The sequence below is a fragment of the Panthera pardus genome, unplaced genomic scaffold (assembly GCF_024362965.1).
Source record: "Panthera pardus isolate Hobbes unplaced genomic scaffold, ASM2436296v1 HiC_scaffold_3, whole genome shotgun sequence".
NCBI lineage: Eukaryota > Metazoa > Chordata > Mammalia > Carnivora > Felidae > Panthera > Panthera pardus.
Window position 1 is genome coordinate 27,888,472 of NW_026526876.1, and position 27,948 is coordinate 27,916,419.

The 27,948-nt window shown below is 42.6% G+C and overlaps 1 protein-coding gene and 2 long non-coding RNA genes across 18 annotated transcripts; 1 reads left to right on the forward strand and 2 right to left on the reverse strand.

Moving 5' to 3' along the window:
- Window positions 1-23,446, reverse strand: LOC109277105 (uncharacterized). 4 transcript variants are annotated; one of them, XR_008418846.1, is made up of 5 exons: window positions 22,754-23,446; window positions 18,910-19,396; window positions 16,174-16,233; window positions 15,757-15,860; window positions 1-487 (listed from the first exon to the last, which is right to left on the reverse strand). It is a non-coding gene; the product is annotated as an uncharacterized LOC109277105 (long non-coding RNA). The 4 variants fall into 4 exon arrangements; XR_008418847.1 differs by lacking the exon at window positions 1-487 and having other exon boundaries at window positions 15,479-15,860; window positions 18,910-19,045; window positions 19,246-19,396; XR_008418844.1 differs by lacking the exon at window positions 1-487 and having other exon boundaries at window positions 15,479-15,860.
- Window positions 1,013-27,938, forward strand: STRADA (STE20 related adaptor alpha). Of its 13 annotated transcripts, none has more exons than XM_053893165.1 (15): window positions 1,026-1,119; window positions 2,316-2,481; window positions 7,349-7,427; window positions 8,816-8,895; window positions 10,568-10,625; window positions 13,120-13,148; window positions 18,781-18,883; window positions 19,764-19,885; window positions 21,580-21,688; window positions 21,801-21,924; window positions 23,440-23,611; window positions 24,131-24,235; window positions 26,153-26,394; window positions 26,700-26,742; window positions 27,026-27,938. In XM_053893165.1, the coding sequence occupies exons 4-15, from the start codon at window positions 8,860-8,862 to the stop codon at window positions 27,176-27,178; spliced, it is 1,296 nt and encodes a 431-aa protein (XP_053749140.1). In that variant the 5' UTR covers window positions 1,026-1,119; window positions 2,316-2,481; window positions 7,349-7,427; window positions 8,816-8,859; the 3' UTR covers window positions 27,179-27,938. The 13 variants fall into 13 exon arrangements, with proteins under 13 accessions (XP_019322119.1, XP_019322124.1, XP_019322126.1 ...); XM_053893166.1 differs by having other exon boundaries at window positions 8,816-8,871; XM_019466575.2 differs by lacking the exon at window positions 7,349-7,427.
- Window positions 10,568-12,494, reverse strand: LOC109277106 (uncharacterized). The gene is made up of 2 exons (XR_002085002.2): window positions 12,199-12,494; window positions 10,568-11,963 (listed from the first exon to the last, which is right to left on the reverse strand). It is a non-coding gene; the product is annotated as an uncharacterized LOC109277106 (long non-coding RNA).
- Window positions 27,939-27,948: the final 10 nt, after the last annotated feature.

Sequence of the window (27,948 nt, forward strand, 5' to 3'; positions counted from 1 at the left end):
TTGAGTTTCAGCATCATTTATCCATCAGTTTGGATGCAGCAGAACTTCTCCCCCATCTTGGAAGTTAGACCAGCACAAATCTGTGTCCAGGGTCAGAGTTGCGAAGAGCCAGTGTTCAATACTTGATGGGCTACCTAATTGTGGGCACACGCCCCACCCCGAGGGTAAGTCACTGGAAAAAACCGCAGTCTCAGATCTGTCTCACTTGGTTGTGTCTTCTGTCAAGACCAACACAGCTCGGCTTAGGCTTGACGGGTTTCTACAGAACGTCTCTCAGAGTTGTGCACTGGGAAGGATCCAGGGACGTAAAGATCCAGAAGGGGGAAAAAAAAGTTCGCGTTCGTTGAGCTATTTTTCCTCCTTTTACAAATAAGGAATCTGAGGCACAGCGAAGGAGTGGGTTTCCCCTTTGCAGCTCGTTTGGTGCTGGAAGGGCGTTTGAGAGGTCTTCAAAGAAGAGTGCGAAACAGCTTTTTCCATTGAAGTACTGCCACACAAAATGAGAAAAAAAAATTTTCTTTTTAAAGTAGCCAAGTCATCAGCTATTTGCCCTACTCTAGTCCCTCTGACTCTTCATTATTGAAATTATCTTACTTCCTGCTGCAGGGGCGCGGAGGCTCCCGGGAGCTCTTGTCGAACCCCACAGGCCCCACCGAGGACGAGCTAATGCCTTCGGCTTCCACACACATGGGGGAAAAGATCCCTTCTGTTGGAGACAGACTGCGTCTGATTCCGTCAAGGACCGAGCTAACTCTGAACCGAAGAAGCGCATTCTACGCGGCCGCAAAGGAAGGCCCTCCGCTGGGGCTGGACGCCCCCGAGGCGACGAACCAACCGCTGGGGAGCTGCCCCGCTGGTTCGCGGCTGCGGGGGTGGGGCGGAGCTTCCTCACCCGCCTGGGCCGGGGGGGCGGAGCTTCCGTGCTCGCGCGGGCTGAGCCGGGGCGGGGTGGAGCTCTCCGCCACCAGCCCTCCCCGGGTCCCGCTACTGCGCATGGCACGTTGCGTACCTTCTCCCCCACCCCCTCCCACCCCCCAGCAACCGGCCTGGCTGCGCGGCCCTAAACTCAGGAGGCGGAGCTGAGACGGGGTCGGGACTGCTTGCTAACTCCAAGACCAGGTACCGGGCTGGCGGGGCCGCCTGGTGCGCTCCAGGACCAGTTCTTTCTCGCCCTGACGCCGATTCCATCTCCTCAGGGGCGGGCCTTCGTCAGATCGGCCATCCCGGCCCCCCCTCACCCTCCACGGGCCCCTTTTCACCCAGTTCCTCGATTCCCGCAATGAGGGACTGCAGCCTGAGAGCAGAATAGGCTTGGGCCTGCCCGGGAGACACCGGAGCGGAGTTGCCGGGAGAGGCGAGCGCCTGCTTTCCGTACCCATCTTCCCCCCACCCCCAGACTTCCAGGTGGGGAACCTGGGGCCCAGGTGTCAGTTTGTCCTGCTCAAAGAGGCGGCCGATCCTGTGTTGACCTTTTCCGCTCCCCCCCGTCCCCCTCCCTCCCCGATCCCATAACCCCAATTTCCATCTATCCCAGGCTGGACAGGCAAACCCCCTTAGGAGAGCGATTTAGGTGACTCCCTGAATCAGCAAAAACAAAGAGCTGCTAATTGTCTTGTTTTCCAAGAATGTTTCAGCGCCCACAGTAGATTTGGGGTGGAGATGGGCGGTGGGGGTAGGGAAGTGAGCTCGAGGGAAGGGGAGTGGTTAAATAAAATTGTTCAAGTTTCCAGGAAATGGGGAACTAATTTATCAGCCCAGCTCTCTGTTAAGATATCCTAGCATATTCTAATTTGATTCCCTCAAAGAGGAAAAACCATTAGTATTGGTCCCTTTCTTATTGTATACTACCTGTTGAAGTAGAACCGTATTCCAATACGTATTTGAGGCATTAAGACAGTTCTTCACTGACTGATTGATACTGTCTAAAGACACCCAAGACTTTCTTGTCCCTGAGAATTGAAAGCAAGTCTCACCCGGTTACCTGCCTTAGGCCAGGATCCTATTCAGCCATTAGTTACAGTGCTGAACTGGTTAAGTCTGTTCCCCCAGCCTTTGATGAGGTTTCTTAGAATATTGTGACTCAGATGCAGTGTTTATAGTTGTAACCCCAGACATTGAAGAAGTTTAGGAAAGCAGTGACAAAAATAGGGAAAAAAGAAAAATAAATCAAGGCAAATGAATTATTTCTATACTGTTTGTCATCTGGTCAGCAGCATTGTCAAATCAGGCGATGTCTTCTCAGTCATCTTTGTATCTTCACACACACAGTCTTGACACTTCTCCCTATGTTTCTATGTTACCACTCTGGCTTCTAGAGCACGGGCTTTGGAACAGATCTAACAAGTCCTCTACCACTTGCCTGTGGGGAATTTGGGGCATTTAACCTCTTTGAGCTTTAAGTTCCTGATCTGTAAAACGAGGATGATAGTACTTATTGTGAGCTGATCTCTGTGAAGCGTTTGGCACAGATCCTTGCACATAGTAAGTTCACCATAAATGCTTACTGTTTTTTTTTTATTTTAACTATTAATAATTTAACAGATACGGGAGTGCCCATATTATGTGTTGGGCAGAGTAAAGCAATAGTGAACAAGACTCTTGGCAGTTAACATTGTGGTAGGTGTAAGGATTGAATACTGAGACTGAACACCTAACATGAGTGGGGGCAGGGGGAGCGGTGGTCAGGGAGAGCTTCTGTAGCACAGGACATCTGAGATGAGTAGTAAGCAGTGACAAGTCAAAGTTAACCAGGTTGGTGGAGCAAAAGTGGTCCAGTAAGGGAAGCAGAACCTTTAAAGTTTTTCCTTTGGGCTCCATTTCCTACCTGCCTTCAAGTGCCATGTCCTAAGTATGGACCTATCCCAAGGCTTGCTGCCCAGCCTGCTTTTCTCTCCCCATTTTCTCCTTTGGTGAGTTTGTCACTTGTAGAGCTTTAGCTGCTAACTCCCAAGTCCACATAGCCATCTCTAATGTGTCTCTTCTAACTGACTGCTACACCTTCCCATTTGGGATGCATAACTACTTTCTCAACCTCCTTATGATTTAAAAACTCGAACTCATCGTTCCTCTTAAACCACTTCCACCTCTGAGTTTCCTGTTTTGTCGCTGACACGCTACTCTTTCCCAGTTCCTTGGGCACAAAAAAATCAGGAGTCATCTGAGTTGTCCACAAGTAGAATGGGTTCCCTGATAAGGTAGAGTGTCTGGTGGGGGCAGTTTTTAAGCAGAGGTTAAAAGTAACCTTACATTCAGGAGTTTGTAAAAGCTGTTCCTCTGAAGGGTGGAGGATGGGCTAGATGACTTATGGTGTCCTTGCTAATTAAATATAATTTCTTTATTTTTCCTTATCCCCTGTCCATCTATTTCTTACCATTCCTTCTCCTACAGGCTCTTATTACCCCAAATATGGTCCACTGTAATTGTGTTCTAACTGGCATTCCTTTCTCTGGGTTTTTTCACCTCCCCTTCTCCCATCCTTTTGCAGATTAATATTCCTTAGAATGTTCCTTCCAACAAGGCTTCTCAAACATTAGTCAGTATGATGGTGCACAGATCAGCAGCATTACCATCATCTGGAAGTTTTTTAGAACTACCAGGCCCCACTCCAGATCTCTAAATCAAAATCTGCAATTTTAGCAGTATCCTCAAATGATTTGAATGCATAATAAAGTTTGAGAGACACTTAGACCGCTGTTCTGTGTTTGTCACCTTTCTGTTCAAAACCTAGTTACTTCCTACTGCCTGGTGAAGAAAGTCGATACTCTTAGCATTCACATAAGGCCTCTTCATTGTTCTCATATCTGTGGACTTGTGCTCCTATAACTGGCCTCCCATTAAGTGGAGAGTATGCAAAGTGCCAACACATTTGTCAGTATATTTGGTTGGTCATTTAACATTACTGAGTGCCTACCATGTGATAGGAGCTATTCTAGAAACTGGGAGATACATGTGTGGACAAAACAAAGAATGTACTAAAAATCAGTAGTAATACTATTTCATGCTTGGAATTGCTGTTTTCTTTAAGTTGTATTTGACATTCAAGCCCCCCCCACCATCCCTTCCATAAAACTATTCAGGTCCCTTGTCTTTTCCCTTTGCTGAACACCATAATGAATTGCCCGTTTCTACTTGTGCATTCCCCAGACTTGCTGGATTAAAATTTTTGAAGGGGGGAGTTTGAGCATCCAAAGGTTTTTATAACTAACAAGTTAATTTGAAACACATCCTGGTTTGGGAGCCAATGGTTCAGATAATTAATGAAGCTGTTGGTGTGGTGGTCTAAGACCAGTTTTTAGGTTTGTTATATTAGTTTATACAGTGTTTTGGGATTGACTTTATTTTCTAGTGCTAGTATTTTTCCAGAGCATAGGCAGTTCCTTCAGATAAAAATCATCTTTTTATCTACATTAGTATTCTATTTTCTTTCTGTTGTAGACTGCATATGGATGTGGACTTTGTTTCCTCTTAAATTTCTTTTGCATGATGCTTTGTGTTTCATGTTATTAAATAATGTGTATTCTAATAATCTTTTTTTCTTCAAATTCAGTTAATATGTTTACTATTTAATGCCAGGATAAATGATTCTTAACATGATGATGATCTTCTGTAAGAAAATTAGGATAGGGGTGAAGATAAATGCAATTTGATAAAAAAAAACAAAACAAAACTATAGATGATTTTGAAACGCCTCCTCTCTCCCCTGGATTGAAAACTATTTCTTTGATTTCTCTGAAGCAGTTCTAAGGATTCCTAGAAAAAAAAGGAGGAATTTGGCAGTGGTTTTTTTTTTCTATACTATTCAAAAGCATTTCTGATTATTTTAGTCATTTGACTTTTTTTTATAATTAAAAAAATTTTTTTTAATGTTTATTTATTTTTGAGAGACAGAGAGAGAGTGTGAGCAGGGTAGGGGCAGAGAGAGAGGGAGACACAGAATCCGAAGCAGGCTCCAGGCTCTGAACTGTCAGCACAGAGCCCCACGCGGGGCTTGAACCCACGAACCATGAGATCATGACCTGAGCCGAAGTCAGACACTTAACCAACTGAGCCTCCCAGGTGTCTCTCGTCATTTGATTTTTAAAATCATTTTTGTTGTGGGGTGCCTGGGTGGCTCAGTTGGTTAAGTGGCTGACTTCGGCTCAGGGCATGATCTTGTAGTTAGTGAGTTCGAGCCCCGCGTCGGGCTCTGTGCTGACAGCTCGGAGCCTGGAGCCTGCTTTGGATTCTGTGTCTCCCTCTCCCTCTGCCCCTCCCCTGCTTGCACTCTGTCTGTCTCTCTCTCAAAAATAAACACGAAAAAAATTTTTTTTAAAAATCATTTTTGTTGAGATGTAATTTACCCTCAATAAAATACACCTACATTAAGTTAATGGTTTTGTTGAGTTTTGACAGATACACTTAGGTAACTACCATGTAATCAAAATACAGAACATTTTCATCACCCAAAAAGTTCTTTTTGTTGCTGAGTAGTATTCTGCTGGTATATATACTACATTTTGTTTTTTCATTTACCAGTTGATAGATGTTTGTTTCCAGTTTGGGGCCAATTGTGAATAATGCTGTTATGAACATTCATATACAAATCTATGTGAACATATGTTTTCATTTCTTTTGAATAGACTACCTAGGAGCAGAATTATTTGGTCATAGGAAGCTACTAAATTATTTTCCAAAGTGGCTATACTACTTTGTATCCCTATCCCCATATATCCCCATTAATGTATGAAAGTTCCTGTTGGTAACTATCCTTGTCAAGCACTTGGTATTGTGAGTTTTTATTTTCAGCCATTTTGGTAGGTGTGTAGTAGTATCTCATTGTAGCTTTATATACATTTCCTTGATGACAAGTGATGTTGAGTACCATTTCATGTGCTTAGTGGCCATTCCTGTATCTTCTGTACAAATCTTTTGCCCATTTTTTAAATTGAGTTGTTTTATTGAATTGTAGAAGTTCTTTAAATATTCTGTATATAAAATGTTATGTACACACACACACACACACACACACACACACACTGTTTTCTCCCAACTTGTTCATTTTCTTAGTAGTATCTTTCAAAGACAGAATTTTTTAATTTTCATAAATTTATCATATTTTTCTTTTTCCTTTCATGCTCTTGATATTCCTTTTTTTTTTTTTAATTTTTACTTATCCTAACATCATGAAGATTTCCTCCTCTGTTTTATTTAGTAGTTTTAACTTTTTCTTTAGTTCTGTGATCCATGTCAAGTTAATTTTTGTGTATGGTGTAAGGTAAGGGTCAAAGTTCATTTTTTCTAAATAGATAGACATTTGTATTCGATTATTTTTCCCCATGGAATTACTTTGTCCTCTCTCTGGAAAGAGATCTATTTCTGGATTCTCTACTCTGCTTCATTGATCCATTTGTCTATCCTTAAACCAAAGTACACTGTCTTGATTACTATAGCATTAAAGTAAGTCTGATCAGGTATCATAAGTCTTCTAATTTTGTTCTTTTTCGAAATTATTTTGGCTATTTTAGGTCCCTTGTATTTCTGTATAAATTTTAGAATCGGCTTATCAATTTCTTTTAAAAAGTCTGCTGGGATTTTGATTGAGATTACACTGAATCTATAGATCAACTTGGAGGGAATTGACATCTTCACAATATTGAGTCTTCCAATCTATGAACATGGAATATCTCTTGTTTAGCTTATCTTTAATACCTCTTAGCAATGTTTTATAACTTTAAACATACATATCTTATTTATAATTTAAGAAAACGCTCCTAATTATTTTATGTTTTTGTTGATACTGTAAGCTCTCATTTTTTTTAATTCATTTTCTACTAATTCATTGCTAGTATATAGAAGTACAATTGTGTTTTGTAATTGACCTTCTTTCTAAATTCATTTTTTAGGTCTAATGTCTTTTTTGTAAAATATTTATAATTTTCTATGTATACAATCACGTTGTCTATGAATAAAGGGTTTTAAACCTTCTTTTCCAATTTGTATGCCTTTTGTTTCTTTTTCCCTTTTTGCATTGGCCAAGACCACCAGTACAATGATGAACAGAAATAAATGATGATGAGATAACAAGAAAATTCTTGTTTCGCTTCTGTTCTTAGAGGGAACTCATTAATTCTTTTTACTATTAAGTATGATGTTAGTGATACATTTTTTATGCATATCTTTTACCAAGTTGACTTGGTAAATTCTATTTCTATCTTGTTCCTATTTGACTATTCCTAGTTGCCTGAGAGTTTCTTTTAAATCATGAATGATGTTGAGTTTTTTCAGATGCTTTTTCTCCATCTATTGAGATGATTGTATGTTTTTCTTGTTTATTCAAGTAAAATTACATTGATTTTTTTTTTTTTTTAAGTAAGCTCTACACCCAGTGTGGAACTTGAACTCGCGACCCTGAGATCAAGAGTCGCATGCTCTACCAACTGAGCCAGCAAGTGCGCTTCATTGATTCACTTTTTAAAATTCCTTAAAATTGGTTGTTTTTTATTTGCAAACAACTTCGGACAAAGACAGTTTGTATACATTGATTCACTTTTTAATGTTCAGACTGTCTTTCATTTCTGAGATAAACCCTATGTGGTCATGATGCATTAAGCTTTTAGCCATTCTAGATATAATTTTAACTATAAGCAAACATAAAAGAAGATCAGGATGACATGAAAAAAGATACATTTGAGAAATGGCAGAAGGTCTTGGAAATGTGTAACCAAGATTTAAAAATTAATAGAAGGGTTAGAAAATAAAATGGAAGGAATCTCTTGGAAAAGGGAGTTGTAAAATAGGAGTGAAACAAGCATAAATTAATTCTAGGTAATTCTAGAAGTAAGTCTTCAACTATTAGGAATTCTGTAACATGAAAACAGAGAAAGTGAAGGAGACAAAATTATCAAAGAAATAATACAAGAATATTTCTCAGAATTGGAAGATCCAGATTTCCACACTAAAAAGGTTGTTGCAGGGTTGCCTGGCTGACTCAGTCAGTAGAGCATGTGTCTCGATTTTGGGGTTGTGAGTTCAGCAACAGGGGGATGGAGGGCCTTGGAAAGGCAACCTCCAGGGAAAAATTGGAATGGATGAGTTTGAATGTATGAGAAAATACACTGATAAGATGAATAGCAGAGATATTGAAGTACTCAGAAAAAGTTAACTATAGCTATATGGGAAACCAAGCAAGTGAAAAAGAAATGAATCCATTATTAACTTTAGGAAAACAAATGGTGTACAAGAAGAAAGACATGGTCGTCTCTAACTGTTTGCCTCAGCTCTAAACCATGTTTCCACAGTCATAGCAATGTAAATGCAGACTGTTGATTTAATAAAAAAATTATGCTCGAATTATGTTGGGAGAATGAAGGCAGGAAACTAGGGTGCAGGAACGTGATATAAGAGAGCTTAGTCTTCATCTACCACAGTAGTGAAGTTAGTAGGTAACTGTCTCAAATGGATAAGTCATGGCCATGTAAACATTATTTAAGAATGATAGTAAAAAGGATAAACTTGAAACAGCCAAAAGAACTGAAGGTAACTGCTTCTGGGAAAGAATCAGTGGGGAATTTGGTCAAGAGAAATTTGAAAATTAAAGAAGAAACCATATAATAACAAACCTGTCTTATAGAGATTGCAGTATCTCACAATGTACTTGGCCAGTACATCCAGTTTTACTGTCACTGAAATGTTCTGTAAACAAATCATTAGAATCTAGAAATGTATAGGTCTGGTACAGTGCTTTGAATGGTAGACTCATAGTACGTTTTTGTTAATCAAAAAGCATTTTTATAAAAGGAGATTTGACTAATTCAACCTGTTTATATTTCCCTTTTAGGTTTAAATTTTTGAAATTGAAGTAGGTCTACACATTAGGAACTCATGTCTTTTCTTGTAAGTAAACCAGAGCGAATTAGGGTGAGTGTTTCTATTCTTCTGGCTTTACTATTTTTATTTTCTGTAAAGCAGTGTAGGTGGTGTTTTTATATGATGCTCAGAATCCTACAAACATGAGGGATGTAGGAAGTAAAGCAGACATCGCGGCCTCCACTCCCGAGGAGAGAGCTCGCAAGCAGAGGGCTGACCAGAGACACTAGATACACCCACCAGCTTGTCCGATAGAGAAGAAACAAGGTGGCTTATTTTATGAATATCAGTCATACAAAGTTAAATGAATCTGTGACACTTTTCACTGTAGATATGTAACTGCTAATAAGCTGCCCATTTCCTACATATTTTCAATGAGTGTCTATGTTTTAAAAATCAGTATCAAATTGTAATTATTGGAACACATTTTCTAAGTATAATCATAGGTTTAATTGGAGCCTCTTTGAACATGAAAAATGTTACTAAACCTGAAAACCTCACCAGCTAAAATGACCCCAACAAACACTGGAGTTAGCTTCTTTATAATAGCTTCCATGATGTCATAAAAAAAGAGTGTTGTATTCTATTTATTATCTATTATCAAGTATTTGATTTCTAAATGCAGTAGTTATTATTTTAAAATTTTGTAACAAGATATAAGTGCTATGATGTATGAATATATCACTTTCTAAATATTAAAGTATACGTTATATTTTGTGATACAGTACATATGATTTTTTTATACCAAATTTTTTACTTTGGGTGTTCCTTTTTTTTTTTTAATTTAGAAAAAAAATGATATAGAGAAGGACAGAGAATGATGTTATAGTTCCAATTCATGAACCATATTATGCAACTTGTTTTTTTGAATGTTCATCTTTTTTCATATGTTTGTATATATAAGAATAATTTATACTGGAAAGAGTAAACTTCACTGTTAATTAAGAGGAAAAAATAGAATCTCTCCTTAGTCTGAACTCTGCCAGGTGGAAAGAATGCCCCCAAGCCAAACTTTAACACCAGTCCTTAAGTGAAATGCAATCTTGATACTGTTACTTTTACATGTGAGCTTCTTTTCTATTTCAACCTTGCCTGGTTCGGGTGACACCAGACCATTGATTAGTAAGGAAATCCAATACTCATTGGAAATAGGATAGTAAAGTGAACCACAGATTGGTGATGATAGTTTGGTCCTTGTAAACTTGATAGAAAATGTAAGTGTGGTGATGATGTTTTTAGAAATCCTAGTGGATGAAAGAACATTCAGTTTACTGTTTTCTTTTACAAACTGAGGGTTGTGAAAAACAGTTTCATCTCTGTTTTCTGTGTTGTGAATTTCAGTAGTATTTTTCACATTGGCATTTATAATCCAAAGCATCTGTAATAGCCATTGAATAAGTAAGATGGAACCAGAAGGTAGTTGTGTATATAGGAAGAACAAAAACATTCTTCTTGTTTAGGGCCAGTCCTACATGGTTCTCATCAGTCTGTGAGATTTAAGGATTATTTATCAAATTAGGCACAGAAGAATAGAGGAAGAAATTAACCTATTGTTTTCAGTTGATTTAAATTCAAGATTCTTTTTAAAACTTTTCCATAGAAATGCATCTTAACTATACTGCATGATTCTGGTTTTGTAGTTTATTTGTTTGTCTAATGGCTGATAGCTAATTTTTTGTGGCTTGGAAGAAATACTAATTCTCTTTGGGGTTTTCCTCTTTAGCGGTGGGTCTCGGAAAAGTTCATTGTTGAGGGCTTAAGAGATTTGGAACTATTTGGAGGTAAGTACAGTATGGCATTTAGCCATCACTTCAGGATAAACATTACTACTCTTGTTGACTAAATCAATTTATAGAAATTAGCAATTCTAAGGGCAGGTGTAAATTACAGTTGTTATATTTGTTTGGCTCTATTTTGAATCTATGGTTTCCCAAAGATTTGAGGACTAATCTGGCAGTTGACCTTGATCTGTCTTGATTGTTAGAAAGTCAGTATTTACTTAAAGGCATATTTATTTCTTCTAAGTATTTGTCCAGTTAAAATACATATTCTTAAAGGAAAAAACCTAAATGTTCAAAAGCTTCTAACCTTGAAGATTTTAAAAATAAAACTATAGTCAGGACAATGGTAGCAATGATATAAAAGTTCTGGTTTTACTGATCAATCTAGTTGACTCATCTTTTCGTGGTAGAAATTATGAGACTTAGGAGAACTAAGGAAAAAAATCTGTCAGGACAAAAATATTAACTTCCTGTTGTAAAATCCACATGTTGATTTCGGAAGTAGCCTTGCAACTTTGAGGTTTAACAGGGCCAGGCATTGTCTTTGGCTGTTTTCCAATTGAGCCTTTTTGAGAACTGCTATGTTAATTTAAGGCAAAGAAAATTTTTTTCTATACAAATGATAATATTAGAGCCCCATTCTTTGTGTCTGAATACCAAAGACACTCTCTTCAGCTCCTATAGTTAAAGAAACAGGTTATCAGATTGAGTGTGTTGGTTGACTGATCCAAACAAAATACCCTGGGGTAGGCTCAGGTCATTGAAAATTCAAACTTTTTAGTTACTAAATGGTACCTGTTAATTTATTTTCCCTAATGCATTCAAAGAACTTCCAGAGGAGTATTATTTGTGAACTCTGTCAAAATGTTATGTTTTAGACAAATGAGAGTTTAGAAACATGATGAGTTGTTTTTGTTTTAGTTCCGAAGAATAAAAATTAGCTGCACAGTAAAGGAAAAGCTAATGGAACAAAACTACAGCATTCTGGTCCTGCTCTCATTTTCTTCTCATCATTAACGGGAATACCGTGTTTAAAAGTAAACATTGGCCCTGGTGAAAATTGAGTTGGAAGTCCAGTTTACAATTAGTTAAAAATATTACAGGATATGTGAACTGAATGAAGGGATTTTGGTTTCAGTGTCTTGAGTGTGGGATCTCTGGCGGTCTTTTGACAATTGCCTCATCACTGACTGATCTGAGGAGAGTGAAGAGGTTGTTCTGTATATTGCTTACAGCTTGATGAAGTATATATTATCAAATTTTATACAACCTGGAATTTGCCTTCTACTCTGTGAGACTGGGCTTGATTTCCTTTAATCTATTCGCTTGGTTTTTTACCTTTTTTTAAATTTTTTTTTTTAACATTTATTTATTTTTGAGACAGAGAGAGACAGAGCATGAACAGGGGAGGGGCAGAGAGAGGGAGACACAGAATCTGAAACAGGCTGCAGGCTCTGAGCTGTCAGCACAGACCCCGACGCGGGGCTCGAACTCACGGACCGCGAAATCTTGACCTGAGCCGAAGTCGGAGGCTTAACCGACTGAGCCACCCAGGCGCCCCTTGGTTTTTTACCTTTAACAGACTGTCTTAAGCAACTGCACCTGCCATTTGTGTACCAGAAAACTGATGTCCAAGGCAAAAAAAAAAAAAAAAAATCTTATTTTGACAAATTGAGGCTAATTTACTGTGCAGCCAATCTCCTTCAACAATACAGTTGGATGCTCTGATTTCTAATTTAAGATATTTGGAGATGTGTGATCATTCCAGTACTTTCCAGTTAAAAATCTACTTTGATGATTTTTTTCACTTTTATAGAATGGAGAAAATAAAAAGGACAGATACAGAATTTGTCTGATTTAAGAGCAGAATGTTATTTCAGTTGCCCTTTGCTTTATTTTCACCAAGGGTAGCAGAGGCCCAGAAAGCCCTTGCTTTATTTGTATTCAGAATAGAATGTATGTGTCTAGTGAATCTAATTGGGTTATGGTCTCACATGTACATGTTGCTGCTAAAACCTTTTTTGCCTTTTTTTTTTTTTTTTTTTTTAAAGCCTGTTTTCTAGCCTCTGCACTCTCTGGGAAATAGCCAGCCATCTCTATAACTTTATAATGAATTTTTTGTTCACAGTATAAGACTCTGAAACCAGCCTATTGAAACTAACATTGTGCTGATGGAAAGTAAATGTAAGACTGGGATTATAGCAGTTGAGTTATACTCAGAAGAATACCCATAGAATAGTAGCCTTGCCATGTTTTCAAGAGCCATAGATTCATGTTGAAAACCCCATCTATGTGTCGTGTTTTTACTCTGTGTGTGTGTGTGTGTACGTACATGTATGTGTTTATATATAGCACTGCGGACACTTTTTACTATAATGACTCTTAGGTGGTTTCTATTAATAAATGTAGTTCTAAGTGTAATAATTGCTGTTCTGAATGTGGATGTGTCTTCTGCTAAAAAACAAAATGCCAACAATCAATTTCTCTACTCCAGAGCAGCCTCCGGGTGACACTCGGAGAAAAGTAAGTGACTTTCTAGGCTCGAGCTCTATGGCTGTTGCATGGGAATGATTTCTTGTGGAAATCTGTGTTTTTTGTTGGCTTATCATTTTGTGTTTTTGCTTATTTCATTGAGTTTTATTTGTAGTATAATTCTTTTACTTGTGGAAAGTCAGGTTTCACCCTGGAAAGATTTTGACCTGTACTTTAGAAGCTGAAAAAGTCTCAGGCACTTTTTGCTCTCTCTTGGGGATTAAGGTCTCCTCCCCTTCCCAACTTTACCAATCGCCCAGCGCCCCCTCCAAAAAAAAGAAGAAAGAAAGAAAGAAAAGAAAAGAAAAGAAAAGAAAAGAAAAGAAAAGAAAAGAAAATTTCAACAATCTAAGATGTGGTTACTTTTAGTGGCTAGTGATACTAAATTTTTCCTCTGTGGTCTATTGCTGATAGATTTCAGTTCACAGAGATACTACAGAGCTTTTATAGGCAGGATATCAAATCTCCTACCTTAAAATCAAAACCCCACATTAAAAAGTACAAAACAGAAAGTGTACTTTTTTTTTAATTGGCAAGGGTTGGAAGACTTGTTCTGTTTCCTACTCTTGTAGTTTATTTTACCAAAGTAAATAACACCACATGTGCACAGATGTGCACAGTGTACCAAGCTATTTTTGATAATGTGAATCAGTGTCTTCTAGAGAGAGAGGATAAGAACGCTTTTCTAAATAAACTTCTTTTCAGATGACAGACATCTGCACCTTTGGCAGGCAGCCCCAACAGCAGAAGGGTGGTGACGTTGACTAGGAATTTCTCTTTGAGTGAAGCTTTGACTACGCTCTAGTAAGGAGCACCTCTCTATCAGATCCAAATATTTTCCAGTCAGGAGACTAAAAACATTCCCTATATGATCAGTTAAATATTTTTCCAGACGAGAATGCCCATTTTATATAATTTTTATATTTTTACAGCTGCCGGTGTTATGCCAAGACTTATCCTGTGTGAAACCTGTGGGGGGTTGGATGTAGCATTTCACAAATATGGTCTTTGTGTGCTCTCTTGTATTTTGTTTTAAACTCTTTAAACAATGTTATTTTATGGTGCTTTCTGGATATCAGTAGCTTATGTATTTTTCAAATGCTTCAAAATAAACAACAATGCTTTTCATGGTGGGAAAAAACTAAGAAGCAGCTTTGCTAGAATTAGTTTCTCTAGACAATTTGAGATTATATATCATACTAATAAAGCTATGCTGTGCTGTGTTTTTTAAAGAGACTGGACTAAACATTTCGTCCTTTTCATCTGAATTTTGTCCTTTTCTAACTCTGAAACAGTCTACTGAGCTAACCCGCCTCTCTTGTGGCGATATCCCACCAGACGTCTTCCTCTCAAAACACTGTTTTTGTTTTCCTAAATAAAGATCGGTTTCTGAGTTCAGACTTGTAGAACATCCACAATGTGGAAATTGCCCATTTTAGGAGTGTTCCCAGTGAGACAAGGACAATAACCAAGAGACAAATTCATTTCTTGCAATTCCAGATTGCCAAGAATTCATATTCCCAATTAACTAAGGAATTGTATTTCCTAAAACTAACACTTTTGAGTATTATTCTGTAGTCAACAGAGATAGTAGAAATATTTGGTCAAGTCACTACCTAATCATATCAGTAGTTTAATGCATAATTTCCTACCTTGGCTCAGCAAGTGTATGTCTTTAGTGTATTGCCTAGTAGACAGCATGTCTTATATGCACTTCTAGCAAGGAAGAGGGTCATAGGTAATGAAAAAGTATCTATCAGTAGTTTTTCCCATGGGAGTTTTTTAAAATGCATTTAATAAGCACTTTAATCTCATAACTCCAGCTGTCCTTCATAGCCTCTTTTTCAAATTAGAGAAATATTTTGGAGTTTGCCTGGAGATCAGGGGGAAGACCTTCAAATATATAGTGGTTCTAGATTGTACCTGCTAAAAAATGCAGTACTTTCTCACATGCAGGTACCAGATTCTGATCTATAAAGTGCCCCTAGCAGCAGGGGATCCAGTGAGTTGCATGAGGGCTGGTTTTTCCAGTATAGGTCATGATGTTGAACTCTGTCTCCAGTGGAACTGGCTGGTACATGTACCCTACTGTCCTCTTTAACTCATGGCAATGACAAGGTCATGGCCAGGAAACCTCAGCTCAAACTTGTTTAAATCATCTTTTTATGTGCCAGCATCACTGTAGGCATTGGGAATACCAAATTGACAAGACAGTCAGGATCTATACCCTCATGGAGGTTGCATTCTAATTGAGGAGGCAGGCAACAGATCAATGAACACAATAATAACTACTGTGAGGAAAGTAAAACAAGATGACATAATAAAGTGACTGAGAGCCTACTTTACTTTCTGCTCAGAGTCCTCAATGCATAGATGACATTTAAGTTGAAATCTCAATGGTAGGAAGAAGCAGCTATGAGAAAATAGCAGGGGCAGGAAGGAGGAGGGCAGGAATGTTCCAAACCAAGGGACCTCTAGTGTGAGCTTCCTAAGATTGAAGTGCACCTGTTCGTATGGGTCAAGTGTAGCAAGTCACAGGGATGTGGTAAGGGATGAAGTCATTAGAAGTAGGCAGGGGCCGAATCATGTGGATACTCACAGATCAGAGTAGGGACTTTGGGTCTGAAAGCCACACCCTGGGTTTTGTGTTAACTGATGATGCCGATTTTATGAGGGGTAGATTGATAGTTGAGAAAACAGGATCTGTAGAACAAGATTATGCACAGGTGGTGAGAGGTATGAAGTTAAGGTGGGACTCAAGACTAACTTAGCTTGCAGCTTATAAATTCTAAACAAATGGTAGGTTGTCATTTCAGAGCTCCTGGTTTGGGCTTTTTGCTGAAATTACTACTCTGTTTTGTCCCATAGTTGTGTGTGTGTCTCTCAGCTGGCAGAGGCACTTGGGATTATTCTGAACACCACAGTGTCAAGAAGCCACAATGGCTATAAATGTTCCTAGAACGTATTTTCAGAGCATTTGAAAACAGATAACTGTAAAAGTGAAAATCAAACCAACCTTAACTACTGATCAAGCTCTACCCCGCATACTCTGGTTTCTCCATTTTCTCTGTTCCATCTTATTTGTTGAACAGGAGAGTGGCCAAACAGTAGGCAGCAAAAGAGGGAGGAAAAGAATAGAATTCACATTTACTGAATACCTATGAAACACCAGGTAGCACTAAGATCTTTACATATTTTATCTCATTTGTCTTAGCAACCCTATAAACTGGGAATTATTCCATTAATGAGACAACAGAGATTCCAAGAATTTAGTGTGATTTACCCACGGTCACAGAGCAAGTGATAGACCTGAGTTCAAGTTCTGCCTCTGTCTGGCCCCAGAGCCTATAGTCTTTGCATAATACCATATGTTTTACTTAAAATAGCCTTTCCCAAATTACCTTTCCCAAAATTTAACAGATATGAGGTACAAAAGGTTCTCTGGACAAGTAGATTTGGGAAATGCTAGGTTAAACAAAATTAAACAAGTTTCCTTACTACAAAACTTCTTGAAGCCATTTTATGCAAGCACACCTTGTGATTCTCCATGAGAGAGAATGCTTCATTTTCTCATTTAATTGGACGTGTAAACCATTTATATGTGTTAACTGCCAAGGTCAGTGTTCCAGGCGGCCTACTTTGGGGAAATCCTACATTAAGACATTCCAGTAGAGAAATGGACAAGAGACACAAAGAGCCAATTTTACCTGAGAGAAAACCCACATGGCTAATAAATACATGAAAAGATGCTCAATTTCATTAGCAATCACGGAAATCTAAATCACACTCACAATGAGATTGGCAAAAAATTAAGTCTGATTATACTAAGCGATGGGGGAAAATGGATCAATGAGAACATACATACAGTACTGGAGGGAGTGTAGATTGGTTTAACCATTTTGGGAAACAATTTTGCATTATTTTGTAAAGTCGATTGTTCATATACTCTGTAACCTAGCAATTCAGTTTCTGGGTATAAGCTTTAGAATATCTCTTGCATATACACATCAAGAGACACATTCAAATGAGTTTCTAATAGCACAGTTCATACGAGCAGAACCAAAAACAACCCCAAAAGCCTATCAACACTGGAATGGATAAACAGGTATATTCACAAGATGACTCTTACACAACATGGGTGTACAGCACGGCTAAATACAACAATATGGATGAATCTTGGAAATATAAAAAATTGATTGAATTAGAAATTTGCTGACAGGGCTCACTTTTGGTTGGCTAGATTCCTCTTACTGTCATACTTAAGTGGTGCAAGAGGAAGAAGCCCACTTGGTTTCTTTCCCCTTGGCAGTTCCATCAACTCCTGAAACCGGATGCCCTTGAAACGTCAGGGATCCCCAGCAAGGAGGTACCACCATGTCGGAACATTCTTGACTCCCTGTCTTCTGGCTAGTGCTGAGTGAGGGGCCTTTCTTGTGTTCACAAAGATCTTTTCCTAACTAGAGGTCAGGTTTAGGAATACAGCATATGAAATTTGAGCTGGCCTAAGGTACTCCATCTCCGTAGGAAAGAGGATCCAAAAGAAAGAAAAATATGGCCCGTAAATCACACAAATAAATTTAGGTCTGAGCCTTTTGAGCTGAAGGGAGAGTTAGTCTGCCATCAATTTTGCTGGGCACTTTTCCTTTAGGACCTCAAAGGCCAGAGGTGTGATGCCCACATCCTAACTGGTTGAGGTCCAGCTTCATTTACGGCAGGAACCAGGAAGCAGGTCACTTCCTCCGCCTGGGATGATGGCTGAGACGTGACAGCCCTGTGCCTTGCCTGCAGCCCTATGTGTTCTCTGTTTTCTTGCTTCACTTGAAAATGTCAGAGAATTGGGGCGTCTGGGTGGCTCAGTCAAGTTGGGCGGCCGACTACAGTTCAGGCCATGATCTCGCGGTCTGTGAGTTCGAGCCCCGTGTCGCCTCTGTGCTGACAGCTCAGAGCCTGGAGCCTGCTTCCGATTCTATGTCTCTCTCTCTGTCTCTCTGCCCCTGCCCTGCTTGCTCTCTGTCTCTCTCTCTCAAAAACAATAAACATTAAAAAAAAATTTTTTTTTTTTTTTTTAAGAAAGAAAGAAAATGTCAGAGAATGATTGGTCTGGGCTCTTGGTTTGCTCAAGAGGGTACTTCTTATGGCCAAATTTCCCCTATAGCAAAATTCAGCATGTGACCTTTGGAGTCTTGTAGTCAGGGCCCTAAAATAGGACCCCAATACAGCAGGAAATTCAAGAGAACCCCTCACTTCTCCATCCCCCTTCTCTTTTCTAAACATGCCTTTCTCTAGACATCCTTTCCCCAAGTAAGAATTTCATAGTTTTTAGCAAATGAGCCAATTGTTGGAAAGGACAAGCAAATCAATAGTTGACTAGGAACCAGCCCTGTCCCCTACCCCCATTTGTAGATGGTGCTCACACTTACTGGCTCTGATGTTAGTGCTAATGACTACACTGAACATCTGGTGTTCTACATTTCTCATCGAATAGTGTTGGACCTATTTCTTTGACCCCGAGTCAGAATTTGTATGTTTAGATGCCAGTCCCCTTGTGGGTCTGAATCACCCCCTCCCCACTCCCATCCCACACCCAATTTTCTCTTATTAACCTACTTTTCTTTTTCTTTAGACCAATGAGGCGAGCTCAGAGTCGATAGCATCCCTGTCTAAACAGGAGATCATGAGTAGCTTCCTGCCGGAAGGAGGGCGCTATGAGCTACTCTCTGTCATAGGTAAAGTCCTAGGACTGCTATTTTACCTTCAGGCTCCTGGGCACTCCTGTGGCCTCCTCTGCATCCCCAGATCAGCGTGTGCCAGAGGCTGTCAGCTAGTTAGCAGGACTCAGGGTGACAAAACTGGCTTTTGTGACTCTCCTTTGCTTCTGTCTTCCAAATCTGGGAAAAGAGATCATGTTACCAGGAGAGAAGCTCTTTTTGTTTTTTTAATTTTTTTTTTTTTCACATTTATTCATCTTTGAGAGACAGAGAGAGAGCGTGAGTGGGGGAGGAGCAGAGAGAGAGGGAGACACAGAGTCTGAAGCAGGCTCCAGGCTCGGAGCTGTCAGCATAGAGCCCGATACAGGACCGGAACTCACTGGCTGTGACCTTATGACCTGAGCCAAAGTCAGACGCTTAACTGACTGAGCCACCCAGGCGCCCCTAGGAGAGAAGCTCTTTTGCAATTTTTTCTTTTTGGCTTCTGATGTCCTGGACCATAGGCACTTCAAGTGGTTGGCTGAGAAGGAACTGATAAGAGAACAATCAAGAAATGTCAGCCACAAGGGGAATAGTTAGTGAAAGTTTTGAGTTTTCTTTTTATTATTATTTTTTTTAATGTTTATTTCTGAGACAGTGAGAGACAGAGCATGAGTGGGGGAGGGACAGACAGAGAGGGAGACACAGAATCCGAAGCAGGCTCCAGGCTCTGAGCCATCAACATAGAGCCCGACGCGGGGCTCAAACTCACAAACCATGAGATCATGACTTGAGCTGAGGCCGTTCGCTCAACCGACTGAGCCACCCAGGCGCCCCGAGTTCTCATTTTAAATCAAGTCTCTTTAAGGCTACCTCTGTTGCCATTGTCCTTGTTCATGACATTCTCCTTTTCTTTTAGGCAAAGGATTTGAGGACCTGATGACAGTGAATCTAGCAAGGTACAAACCAACAGGAGAGTACGTGACGGTACGAAGGATTAACCTGGAAGCTTGTTCCAATGAGATGGTGACATTCTTGCAGGTAATAAAATGTGTTGGGACACTTCAAGGATGGGCTCTTAGTTCCAATCACAATTACAAGGCAACTCTTACATCTGTCTTCTGAAAATAGCTGGCAGAAAATGAAGGCGGACCAAACCAGGAAGTTAACAGAAGCTCTTAACGAAGAATCGTGGGCATTTGGCACTAAGGATTCTGTAATTCTGCTCAGGCCAATTTATACTCCCCTCTTCCTCTCCAAAGATGCCTTTGTGGCTCATTTATTCATTTATTTACTATTCAGAGAGGCCGAGTAACTTGCCCACAGTCACACATACTAGTGAGTGGTAGAGACAGGATTCAAACCCAGGCAGTCTTGTTCCAGATTCGGGGCAGCCTGCTTTGCCGTGACAGCCACCTTCTGGCTCTCATTGTCCTGTTTCCTGAGGTTCCTTTCTGTTGGAGAAGGAGGTAGCTGCCCTCTTGTTACAGGGGACACCAGAGATCTGAGAGCAGCCGGCTGGGGCCTGGGTTCCTCCCTGACTCAGGCTTGCACCGGGAGCTCTTTAGATTCAGGGCCTGGGTCAGTGTGTTTTCAGCAGTTTGACTGCAACCTATCCCTCTTCTTCATCACAGTGTTTCCCTGAATTCATGCTCTTCTGATGGTGCTCTAACACCCATTCGTGTTCAGAGTAGTTTTGTGGGTCTGAGGATGGGACCGAAAGTCAGTCCCAGCTTAGTTATTTGGGAAGAAAGATATCTGAGTTCATTCTAGAGCATGTTGGACTTTAGGATTCTTTTTTAAATTCTTTGGAGCAGTAGATAGGCAGAAAGTATTGCCTGTTTGGCCTTTAGCTCATGTCCCAGAGGCCAGGACCCCTGAGTTTCTGTAGTTCTTTTGTCCAAATTCATTCTAAAATCCCATAGGTCTGACACTTTCTGTAGCTGCTCTCTCGCTCCTAGGTTGCTGGAGAAGTACCTTCGGCTGTCTGGTAGTTCGTGTTTTCTCTCTGATAACTTTGTTTCCTTGTCCTATCGATTACAACATTTTCCTTTATAAGAGGGAAATGTTTTTTGTTTTCCTTTTTTTATTTTTTTATTTTTTTGATGTTTATTTTTGAGAGAGAGAGAGAGAGAGAGAGGGTGAGCGTGAGTGGGGGGAGGGGCAGAGAGAGAGGGAGACACAGAATTGGTTCCAGGCTCCGAGCTGTCAGCACAGAGCCCGATATGGGGCTCGAACCCACGAACTGTGAGATCATGACCTGAGCCAAAGTCGGATGCTTAACCAACTGAGCCACGCAGGTGCCCCAGTGTTTTTTGTTTTCTTATCTTAAAGAGGAGTTCTGTGCCTTGGCCCTTGAAGTTGAACTAAGCTTATTACTTTATAAGTCTTCAGTCAACTGTTGGTTCTCATCATTTCTGACGTGGCGAGCTGTGACCCTCTACCCTGTTGTTAGCAGTTTCGCTGTTGGTGGGGAATTTTTCTTGAGGCTCTCTCTAAGATTGGCTAGTGGAGCCAAATGCAGGCAGAAGCTGGCAGAGCAGTGCTGGCTTCCCTGTGGAGACAGCAGAGCCTGGCTTCTCTCATGTGGGTGGCCACCTGCTTGGGCTGCTTCCAGGACTCTGAGAAGAGCTCCAGGAAAGACTGGGTCCCCATGTTATTCATGCCACCACCTTCATGTTGAGCGTCTTCTTCAGCACCCCTTGATTCTGACTTCCGCTTACCATTGTTTTCAGGGGGAGCTTCATGTCTCTAAACTCTTCAGCCATCCCAATATCCTGCCATATCGAGCCACCTTTATTGCAGACAATGAGCTGTGGGTTGTCACATCATTCATGGCGTATGGTGAGTGGAACAGGGGTCCTGGCAGAGAGGTGCTTTGAGAACGCTGTTGTCAGCAGGTTCATGTCTGTTTCCCTTCTTTGTTACCCTTCCCCGTGTCCCCACAATTCTTCAGGTTCTGCAAAGGATCTCATCTGCACACACTTCATGGACGGCATGAATGAACTGGCGATTGCTTACATCCTGCAGGGGGTGCTCAAGGCCCTGGACTACATCCACCACATGGGATACGTACACAGGTGCATTCTTAGGCGTAATCGCCCTTGACAAGAGCGGGGATCTGTGCCCAGGAGCCCTCAAGTAAACAGGGGAAGGGGAGAAGGTTGACTGAGGTTAGTGAAGTCAGAGTTTAAATCAAAGCTTGGGATTTTGTCCTTGCCTCTGACTTGGTAGAGCATTTAGCCTATCGGTGCCAACTTTCTCTTTACTGAGCAGCTCAGTCCTGAGTGCTGTGTGAGAAGAACATCTGGCATGGGCCTCTGTGCCCCACCCCCCTCCTTCCTTGGAGCACCTAAACTTGCGTGTGTGCCCCACAGTCAGCCCTGTGCTGAGAGGCTGGGGCGAGGGGCTGCTTAATAGATGGTATTAGGAAAAGACACTCACAGTAGGGAAGCTGGACCCTTACCTAATTCCACGTACAAAGGAGCACTTTTCAGATGGATTAAGGCCTAAATGTCTGATATAAAACTACAGACTTGGATAGAAGGAAATATTTTTGTGACCTGAGGCACAGAAGAATGTCTAGATATTTTAGAAGCACAAAACAACATATGATGGATTTGATTATATCAAGATTAAAGATATCTCTCTGAAAAAGAACACCATGGACAAAATTAAGAAATGGGTGACAGCGTGCAAGATGTTAGCTGTGTCTAGAACACACAGGAGATTAGTAACAAGGAAATTACGTGAATCAATAAGAAAAGGATAAGCAAAGCAACAGAAAAATGAGCAAAGGGTTTGAAGTTTATAGAAGAGGAAACCCAAAGGACTCTCAATATGACCAGACACTCAAATCTAATAAGAATCAGAAAAGCAAATTAAACAGGAGGATGTCACCCTACACACCTGAGACCAGTGTCATTTGGAGGCTGGCTGAGGCCCAGCGTGGTGAGGTGGGGTCTCCTAACCGCACAGTGGAAGATGGCCCAATGCAACCAGTCAGGGTAAGTCGGCACTGGGGCCGTCAATGCTGCTCTGGGGGTACGCCCCAAAGAAACCCTCACACAGGCCTCTCAGGGGACATATGTAGATGCCATCATTCATATCCATGGTGGTTAGAGGCAGCATCAATGTTCCTTCCTGGAAGAAGGGGTCAGTAGAAGTGTTCGATCCCACCCCAGAGTGCAGGTGGCAGTTAGAAGCAAAGGTTGGTTGTATACAGGTGGCCACACGGATGGATCTTACAAACAGCACTGAGGAGTGAAGGAAGGATGGGATGCATAACACAGTACCTTTAGGTAAACTGAAAATATATGGATATCACACCATGATCCGCTTTATAAGAATACCCACAGATTCAAAGCAGTGGGCTGTGAGCCTAAAATAACTTTAGCAAAATATAAAGATTTAAAATCTGGTGGTATGTAAATTGGGTCATGCTATTTTCTCTTTTTTTATGCATGTATTATATTAAAATGTGTTTATGTGTATATAATATTTACCTAGTGTGTGAAGATCAGAGGTCTGTGACGTGAAGGGCTCCTGTGGCCCCGTGACACCCTCTCTCTGCTCCCCACCCCACCCCACCCCAGGAGCGTCAAAGCCAGCCACATTCTGATTTCCTCGGAGGGAAAGGTCTACCTGTCTGGTTTACGCAGCAACCTCAGCATGATCAGCCATGGGCAGCGGCAGCGTGTGGTCCACGACTTTCCCAAGTACAGTGTCAAGGTTCTGCCTTGGCTCAGCCCAGAGGTCCTCCAGCAGGTCTGTGGACTGAGTCCTGAGAAGCCCCTATCCCTCACCAATTCACAGTTTCCCTAGGGAGCCCTCAGGAATTTCCCCAGATGGGAGTGCTCTGCTTCTGAGTGGAGTAAGGGGTTCCAGAGGGAGGGGTTCCCTGCTGGTAGGTGGACCCAGGAGGCCTCTCAGCCCATTGCACACGGTGGTGTTTCCCCTCTGTGGGGTCCCAAAGTGGACCTAATGCTATTTCAGTTCCCTTCAGAGACCTTCCTTATAGGAAGAGTGAGCATTCTTGAAATACTCGGTGCTCTCCACATCCTTCCACTAAGCAGGAGTATGGGGACCCACACTTCTCCCTGGTTGTTACACAGCATCGTTCATTCCTTTACAATATCAGCTACTCTTCAGTAGTACAGGCAAGGAAAGTGGGCTGGATTTGAGACAGATACTGTCTTCCTCCCCTCGGATGTTGCCCCATGCTGGTCTCTTAGAACAACTGTGGCTACAAAAGGAGTGATCTGTGGCTTTTTTCTCCTGACTTAGAATCTGCAGGGTTACGATGCCAAGTCTGACATCTACAGTGTGGGAATCACAGCCTGTGAGCTGGCCAATGGCCATGTCCCCTTTAAGGATATGCCTGCCACCCAGGTGAGCCCTCAGCCTGTTTTCCTTCTTACCTGCCCACCACTGCCTTCCCCTGCTGTGGGAGGGGACCCTGGAGAAGGAGAGCCCAGGAGCAGGCCTGCCACTGCCTGTTGCAGGGCCTGGAGCAGGTGTGCAAATGGAGGCCCACATACCACGTTGTCTACTTAGATGAATTTCATAAATTTACAAAAAATAAATTTCCGTCCTACCTTGATAAATATACCTGGAAGGCCAGTTTCTAATTTAGAGTTCTCAGGCTTCTCGGGTTCTGTGCTACCATATTCTGGCCAATACCTTTGGAACCTCCAGCCTACAAGTTCAACATCTGTTCATGCCCCTTACAATGACTGTCCTTTGGCCACTCCTTGGCACACACAGCCAGTGGCATAGTCTACCTTTGGGAGACAGACCAGGGAAGAGGCTTATCAGGCTTTATCAAGTCTAGGAAGCAGACTTGGGTCATTTCGGCAAGAATTACCTGAATCCTAAGTATCTGGAGCATGATCTAGAACTGGGAGGGGGTGGAGGGGTGGAGGCTCTGAGTGAGGCTCTCCCTTGAACCCACAGACTGCCCTGTGGGAATAGGGGCAGCTAGAGAGTGGCCAGAGGGGAGCTCTGTAGAGCACGGGATCGAGGGAGGCTTCTGGGAGGAGGTGACATTTGAGTCTTGAAGGCAAATAGTAATTGTTTGCTGTGTGAGGAATGGGAACTAGAAGGAAACTTAGGCAGAGAGAACAGCATGTGCAAAGACCCAGAGTCAAACAGGGATAGGATCTGGGGAATAGCAATGGTTACAAATAGCTGAAGTACAGGTGCTTCTGGGGGGCTGCTGGGTGATGTGGCTGGAGCAGGAAGCCAGGGCAGAGCATGAAGGACTTTGTGTGCCACACCTGGGCATTTGGTTCCTGTCCCAAACCACATGGAGAATTGCTGAAGGCTTTTAAGCCCAGGAGCGATAGCATCAGATACATATTTCAGAAAGATCACAATAGCAGGTAGATTAGATCTAGCAGACTCATTAGGAGGGTATGGAAACCTCAGTAAGAAGTCTAGAAAATCTAAGTAAGAGAGTCACAGAAAGTGCTCAGGAAAGGCAGAAGGCTATTTAAGGTGAATGAGAGGTACAGGAGCTGCACTATCCAATAGCATCTTCTGAGGTAGTGGCAGCGTTCTCTTATCTATGCTGCCCAGTACAGTGGCCACTAGCCACCTGTGGCTGTTGAGCATTTACAGTGTGGCCAGTGAGGTTGAGAAACTGAATCTTAAACCAAATTTCATGTAAGTATAAATAGCTACATGTGGCTGGTGGCTGCCACATTAGACAGCACAGCTCTAGAGAGACTTCTGGGTTCTGGCCCGGAAGTTCAGGAGGACAACCCCAAAGGCAGCAATCCCCAAGCTGGGGCTGTTTTGCATGTGTGGCATCAGGGGACTTTGTGGCACAGCTGCCCAAGCTTAGTCGGCCCTTGGGCACCCTGCTCCCGTGCAGCGACAACCCAGGGCGTGCCTGGCAGGCGCTGTGTAACACACCCCTCCCGAACCACCTGGGCACAAGAGACTGGGGCTGGACTCCAAAGACAATGACCTGACAGCCGCCTTCACCCTAGGGTGAGTGCTCTACAGTTAAAAGGACGTGAAGAAGTCTTATAAACGGGAGAGAAGACAGGGACCTTCCTTGCAGCCATGGCGGAAGGGTGCATTCTTGCAGGCCCTCTCCTCCTCTTCCCTTTGGCTGAGCTGGGGTATGGCTGCGGAGCCAGTGGCCAGCATACCTTTGAGAAAACTAGACTTACTCCGCTTTTCTTTTCTCTGCTCCCCTAAACCACACTTGTATACTGGGAAAAGTGTATTTGTGAAGAAACTCCATAGATCTTCCAGGGCCCCCCCCTCCAGCCCGCGTCCTGGCTCTGTCCTCCCCAGATGCTGCTGGAGAAGCTGAATGGCACCGTACCCTGCCTGCTGGACACCAGCACCATCCCTGCCGAGGAGCTGACCATGAGCACCTCACGCTCAGCAGCCAACTCTGGCCTGAGTGACAGCCTGGCCACCAGCACCCCCAGGACCTCCAATGGCGACTCGCCCTCCCACCCCTATCACCGCACCTTTTCCCCCCACTTCCATCACTTTGTGGAGCAGTGCCTTCAGCGTAGTCCAGACGTAAGGTATTTCCTGTGGGCTGGGAGCTGGGCTTTGTGGGGGGCAGAGAGGGCCTGGGGGGTCGAAGGCAGGGTTTGAGAGGATTCATCTGTTCTGTGGAGGGCTGGGTTCCTGGAGGAGTCCCGAGCTCCTGCGGCCAGAGGGATCAACACAACGGTTTGCTAAGAAGCGACCTGGGTAGCTCAGGCTGTTGTTTCTTCTAGAGCTGAGGGAAGAAGCAGAGGGAGCCTGGGGATAAGGTGTGAGCAGCAGGATTCGGGAATCCTGGGGCACAGGGGTAATGCTGGGCTCTCTTCCCCTTTCTCCACAGACCAAGTGCCAGTACCCTCCTGAACCACTCTTTCTTCAAGCAGGTATGGTAGCACTCTCCTGAGGCTCCCTGGGATTTTCTTCTTGCCTATGCTTCTAACGACCCTCAACCCCCTTAGCTTCGGGGTCCTTAGGTGTTCTCTCCTCCTCCCTTTGAATCAAAGAGAAATGCCCAGTTTTCTGAAGCCCCTTAAAGGCGCTGTGCCTTCCTCTCATAGAGATTCTTGGCTCTAACAGTCCAACTGTCACGGGGCCATAGTTCTTGCCTGATGGTGTGCTGGGACCCAGAGCAACAGGATCCACCCCTAACTGCCTCTCCTCCCTCAGATCAAGCGGCGCGCCTCAGAGGCCTTGCCTGAGTTACTTCGCCCTGTCACCCCCATCACCAGTTTTGAGGGCAGTCAGCCTCAGGATCACAGCGGGATCTTTGGCCTGGTAACAAACCTGGAAGAGCTGGAGGTGGACGACTGGGAGTTCTGAGCCTCCGAAGAAGGTGCACGTTCTCAGTCCTGGAACATGTGAGCCTCAGGGGCCCTTTCTGAGGGCCGGCCACACTCCCACCCTCCCGGGTGCAGGTTGGGTAGAAAAGACATTTCTGCCAGGAGAGTTGGCCGCTTACTCACTGGGAGAGAAATTCTTGGAGAGAAACCTTTTTTACTGCTCCAGGACTTCTGAGACACCCGGGAATCCCAGCAACCGGTGATCAGAGGCCAGAAATCTGACATTCCATCCTGGGAGTTCAGGCAACCTCTTCAGAAGAAAGAGATGCTGTTCTGGCCCTGGAAGGCTAAAGGCCAAGCCCAGGGTTTGACTCCTTGACCTGGGGACTGTGTGACTTCCTCTTCTCACTGTAGCTGTCCTACCAGCCTATTGCATTCTCTCCCTCTGCTCTCAGATCTTAGAGGTCCGGGGAGGGGTAAGCAATAAGCCACCTGCCCCCCCTCTCCAGCCCCCAGGCCTCTCCCTGGTAATTGAAGGGAAGGGCATTTTTTTTCTTGTTAAGCACCAGGTCAAGGCTGGGGCAGTCCATCCTCACCCCTTTCATCACTTGTGCCCCAACACCTAAAGCCTTCCCATAGTTCATCTGTGCAGCTCATCCCTTTCACACCATCTTACTGCCTCCTGCCAGCCTCCTTGAGGCTTTCTCCAAGGCCACAGTGTCTTGCCTAGCCTGAGGACTTAAGTCCTTATGCCACGTTAGTTTCATTGCCAGAACAAATTAAACATTTCAGAGAACCCATTGGAGAGTG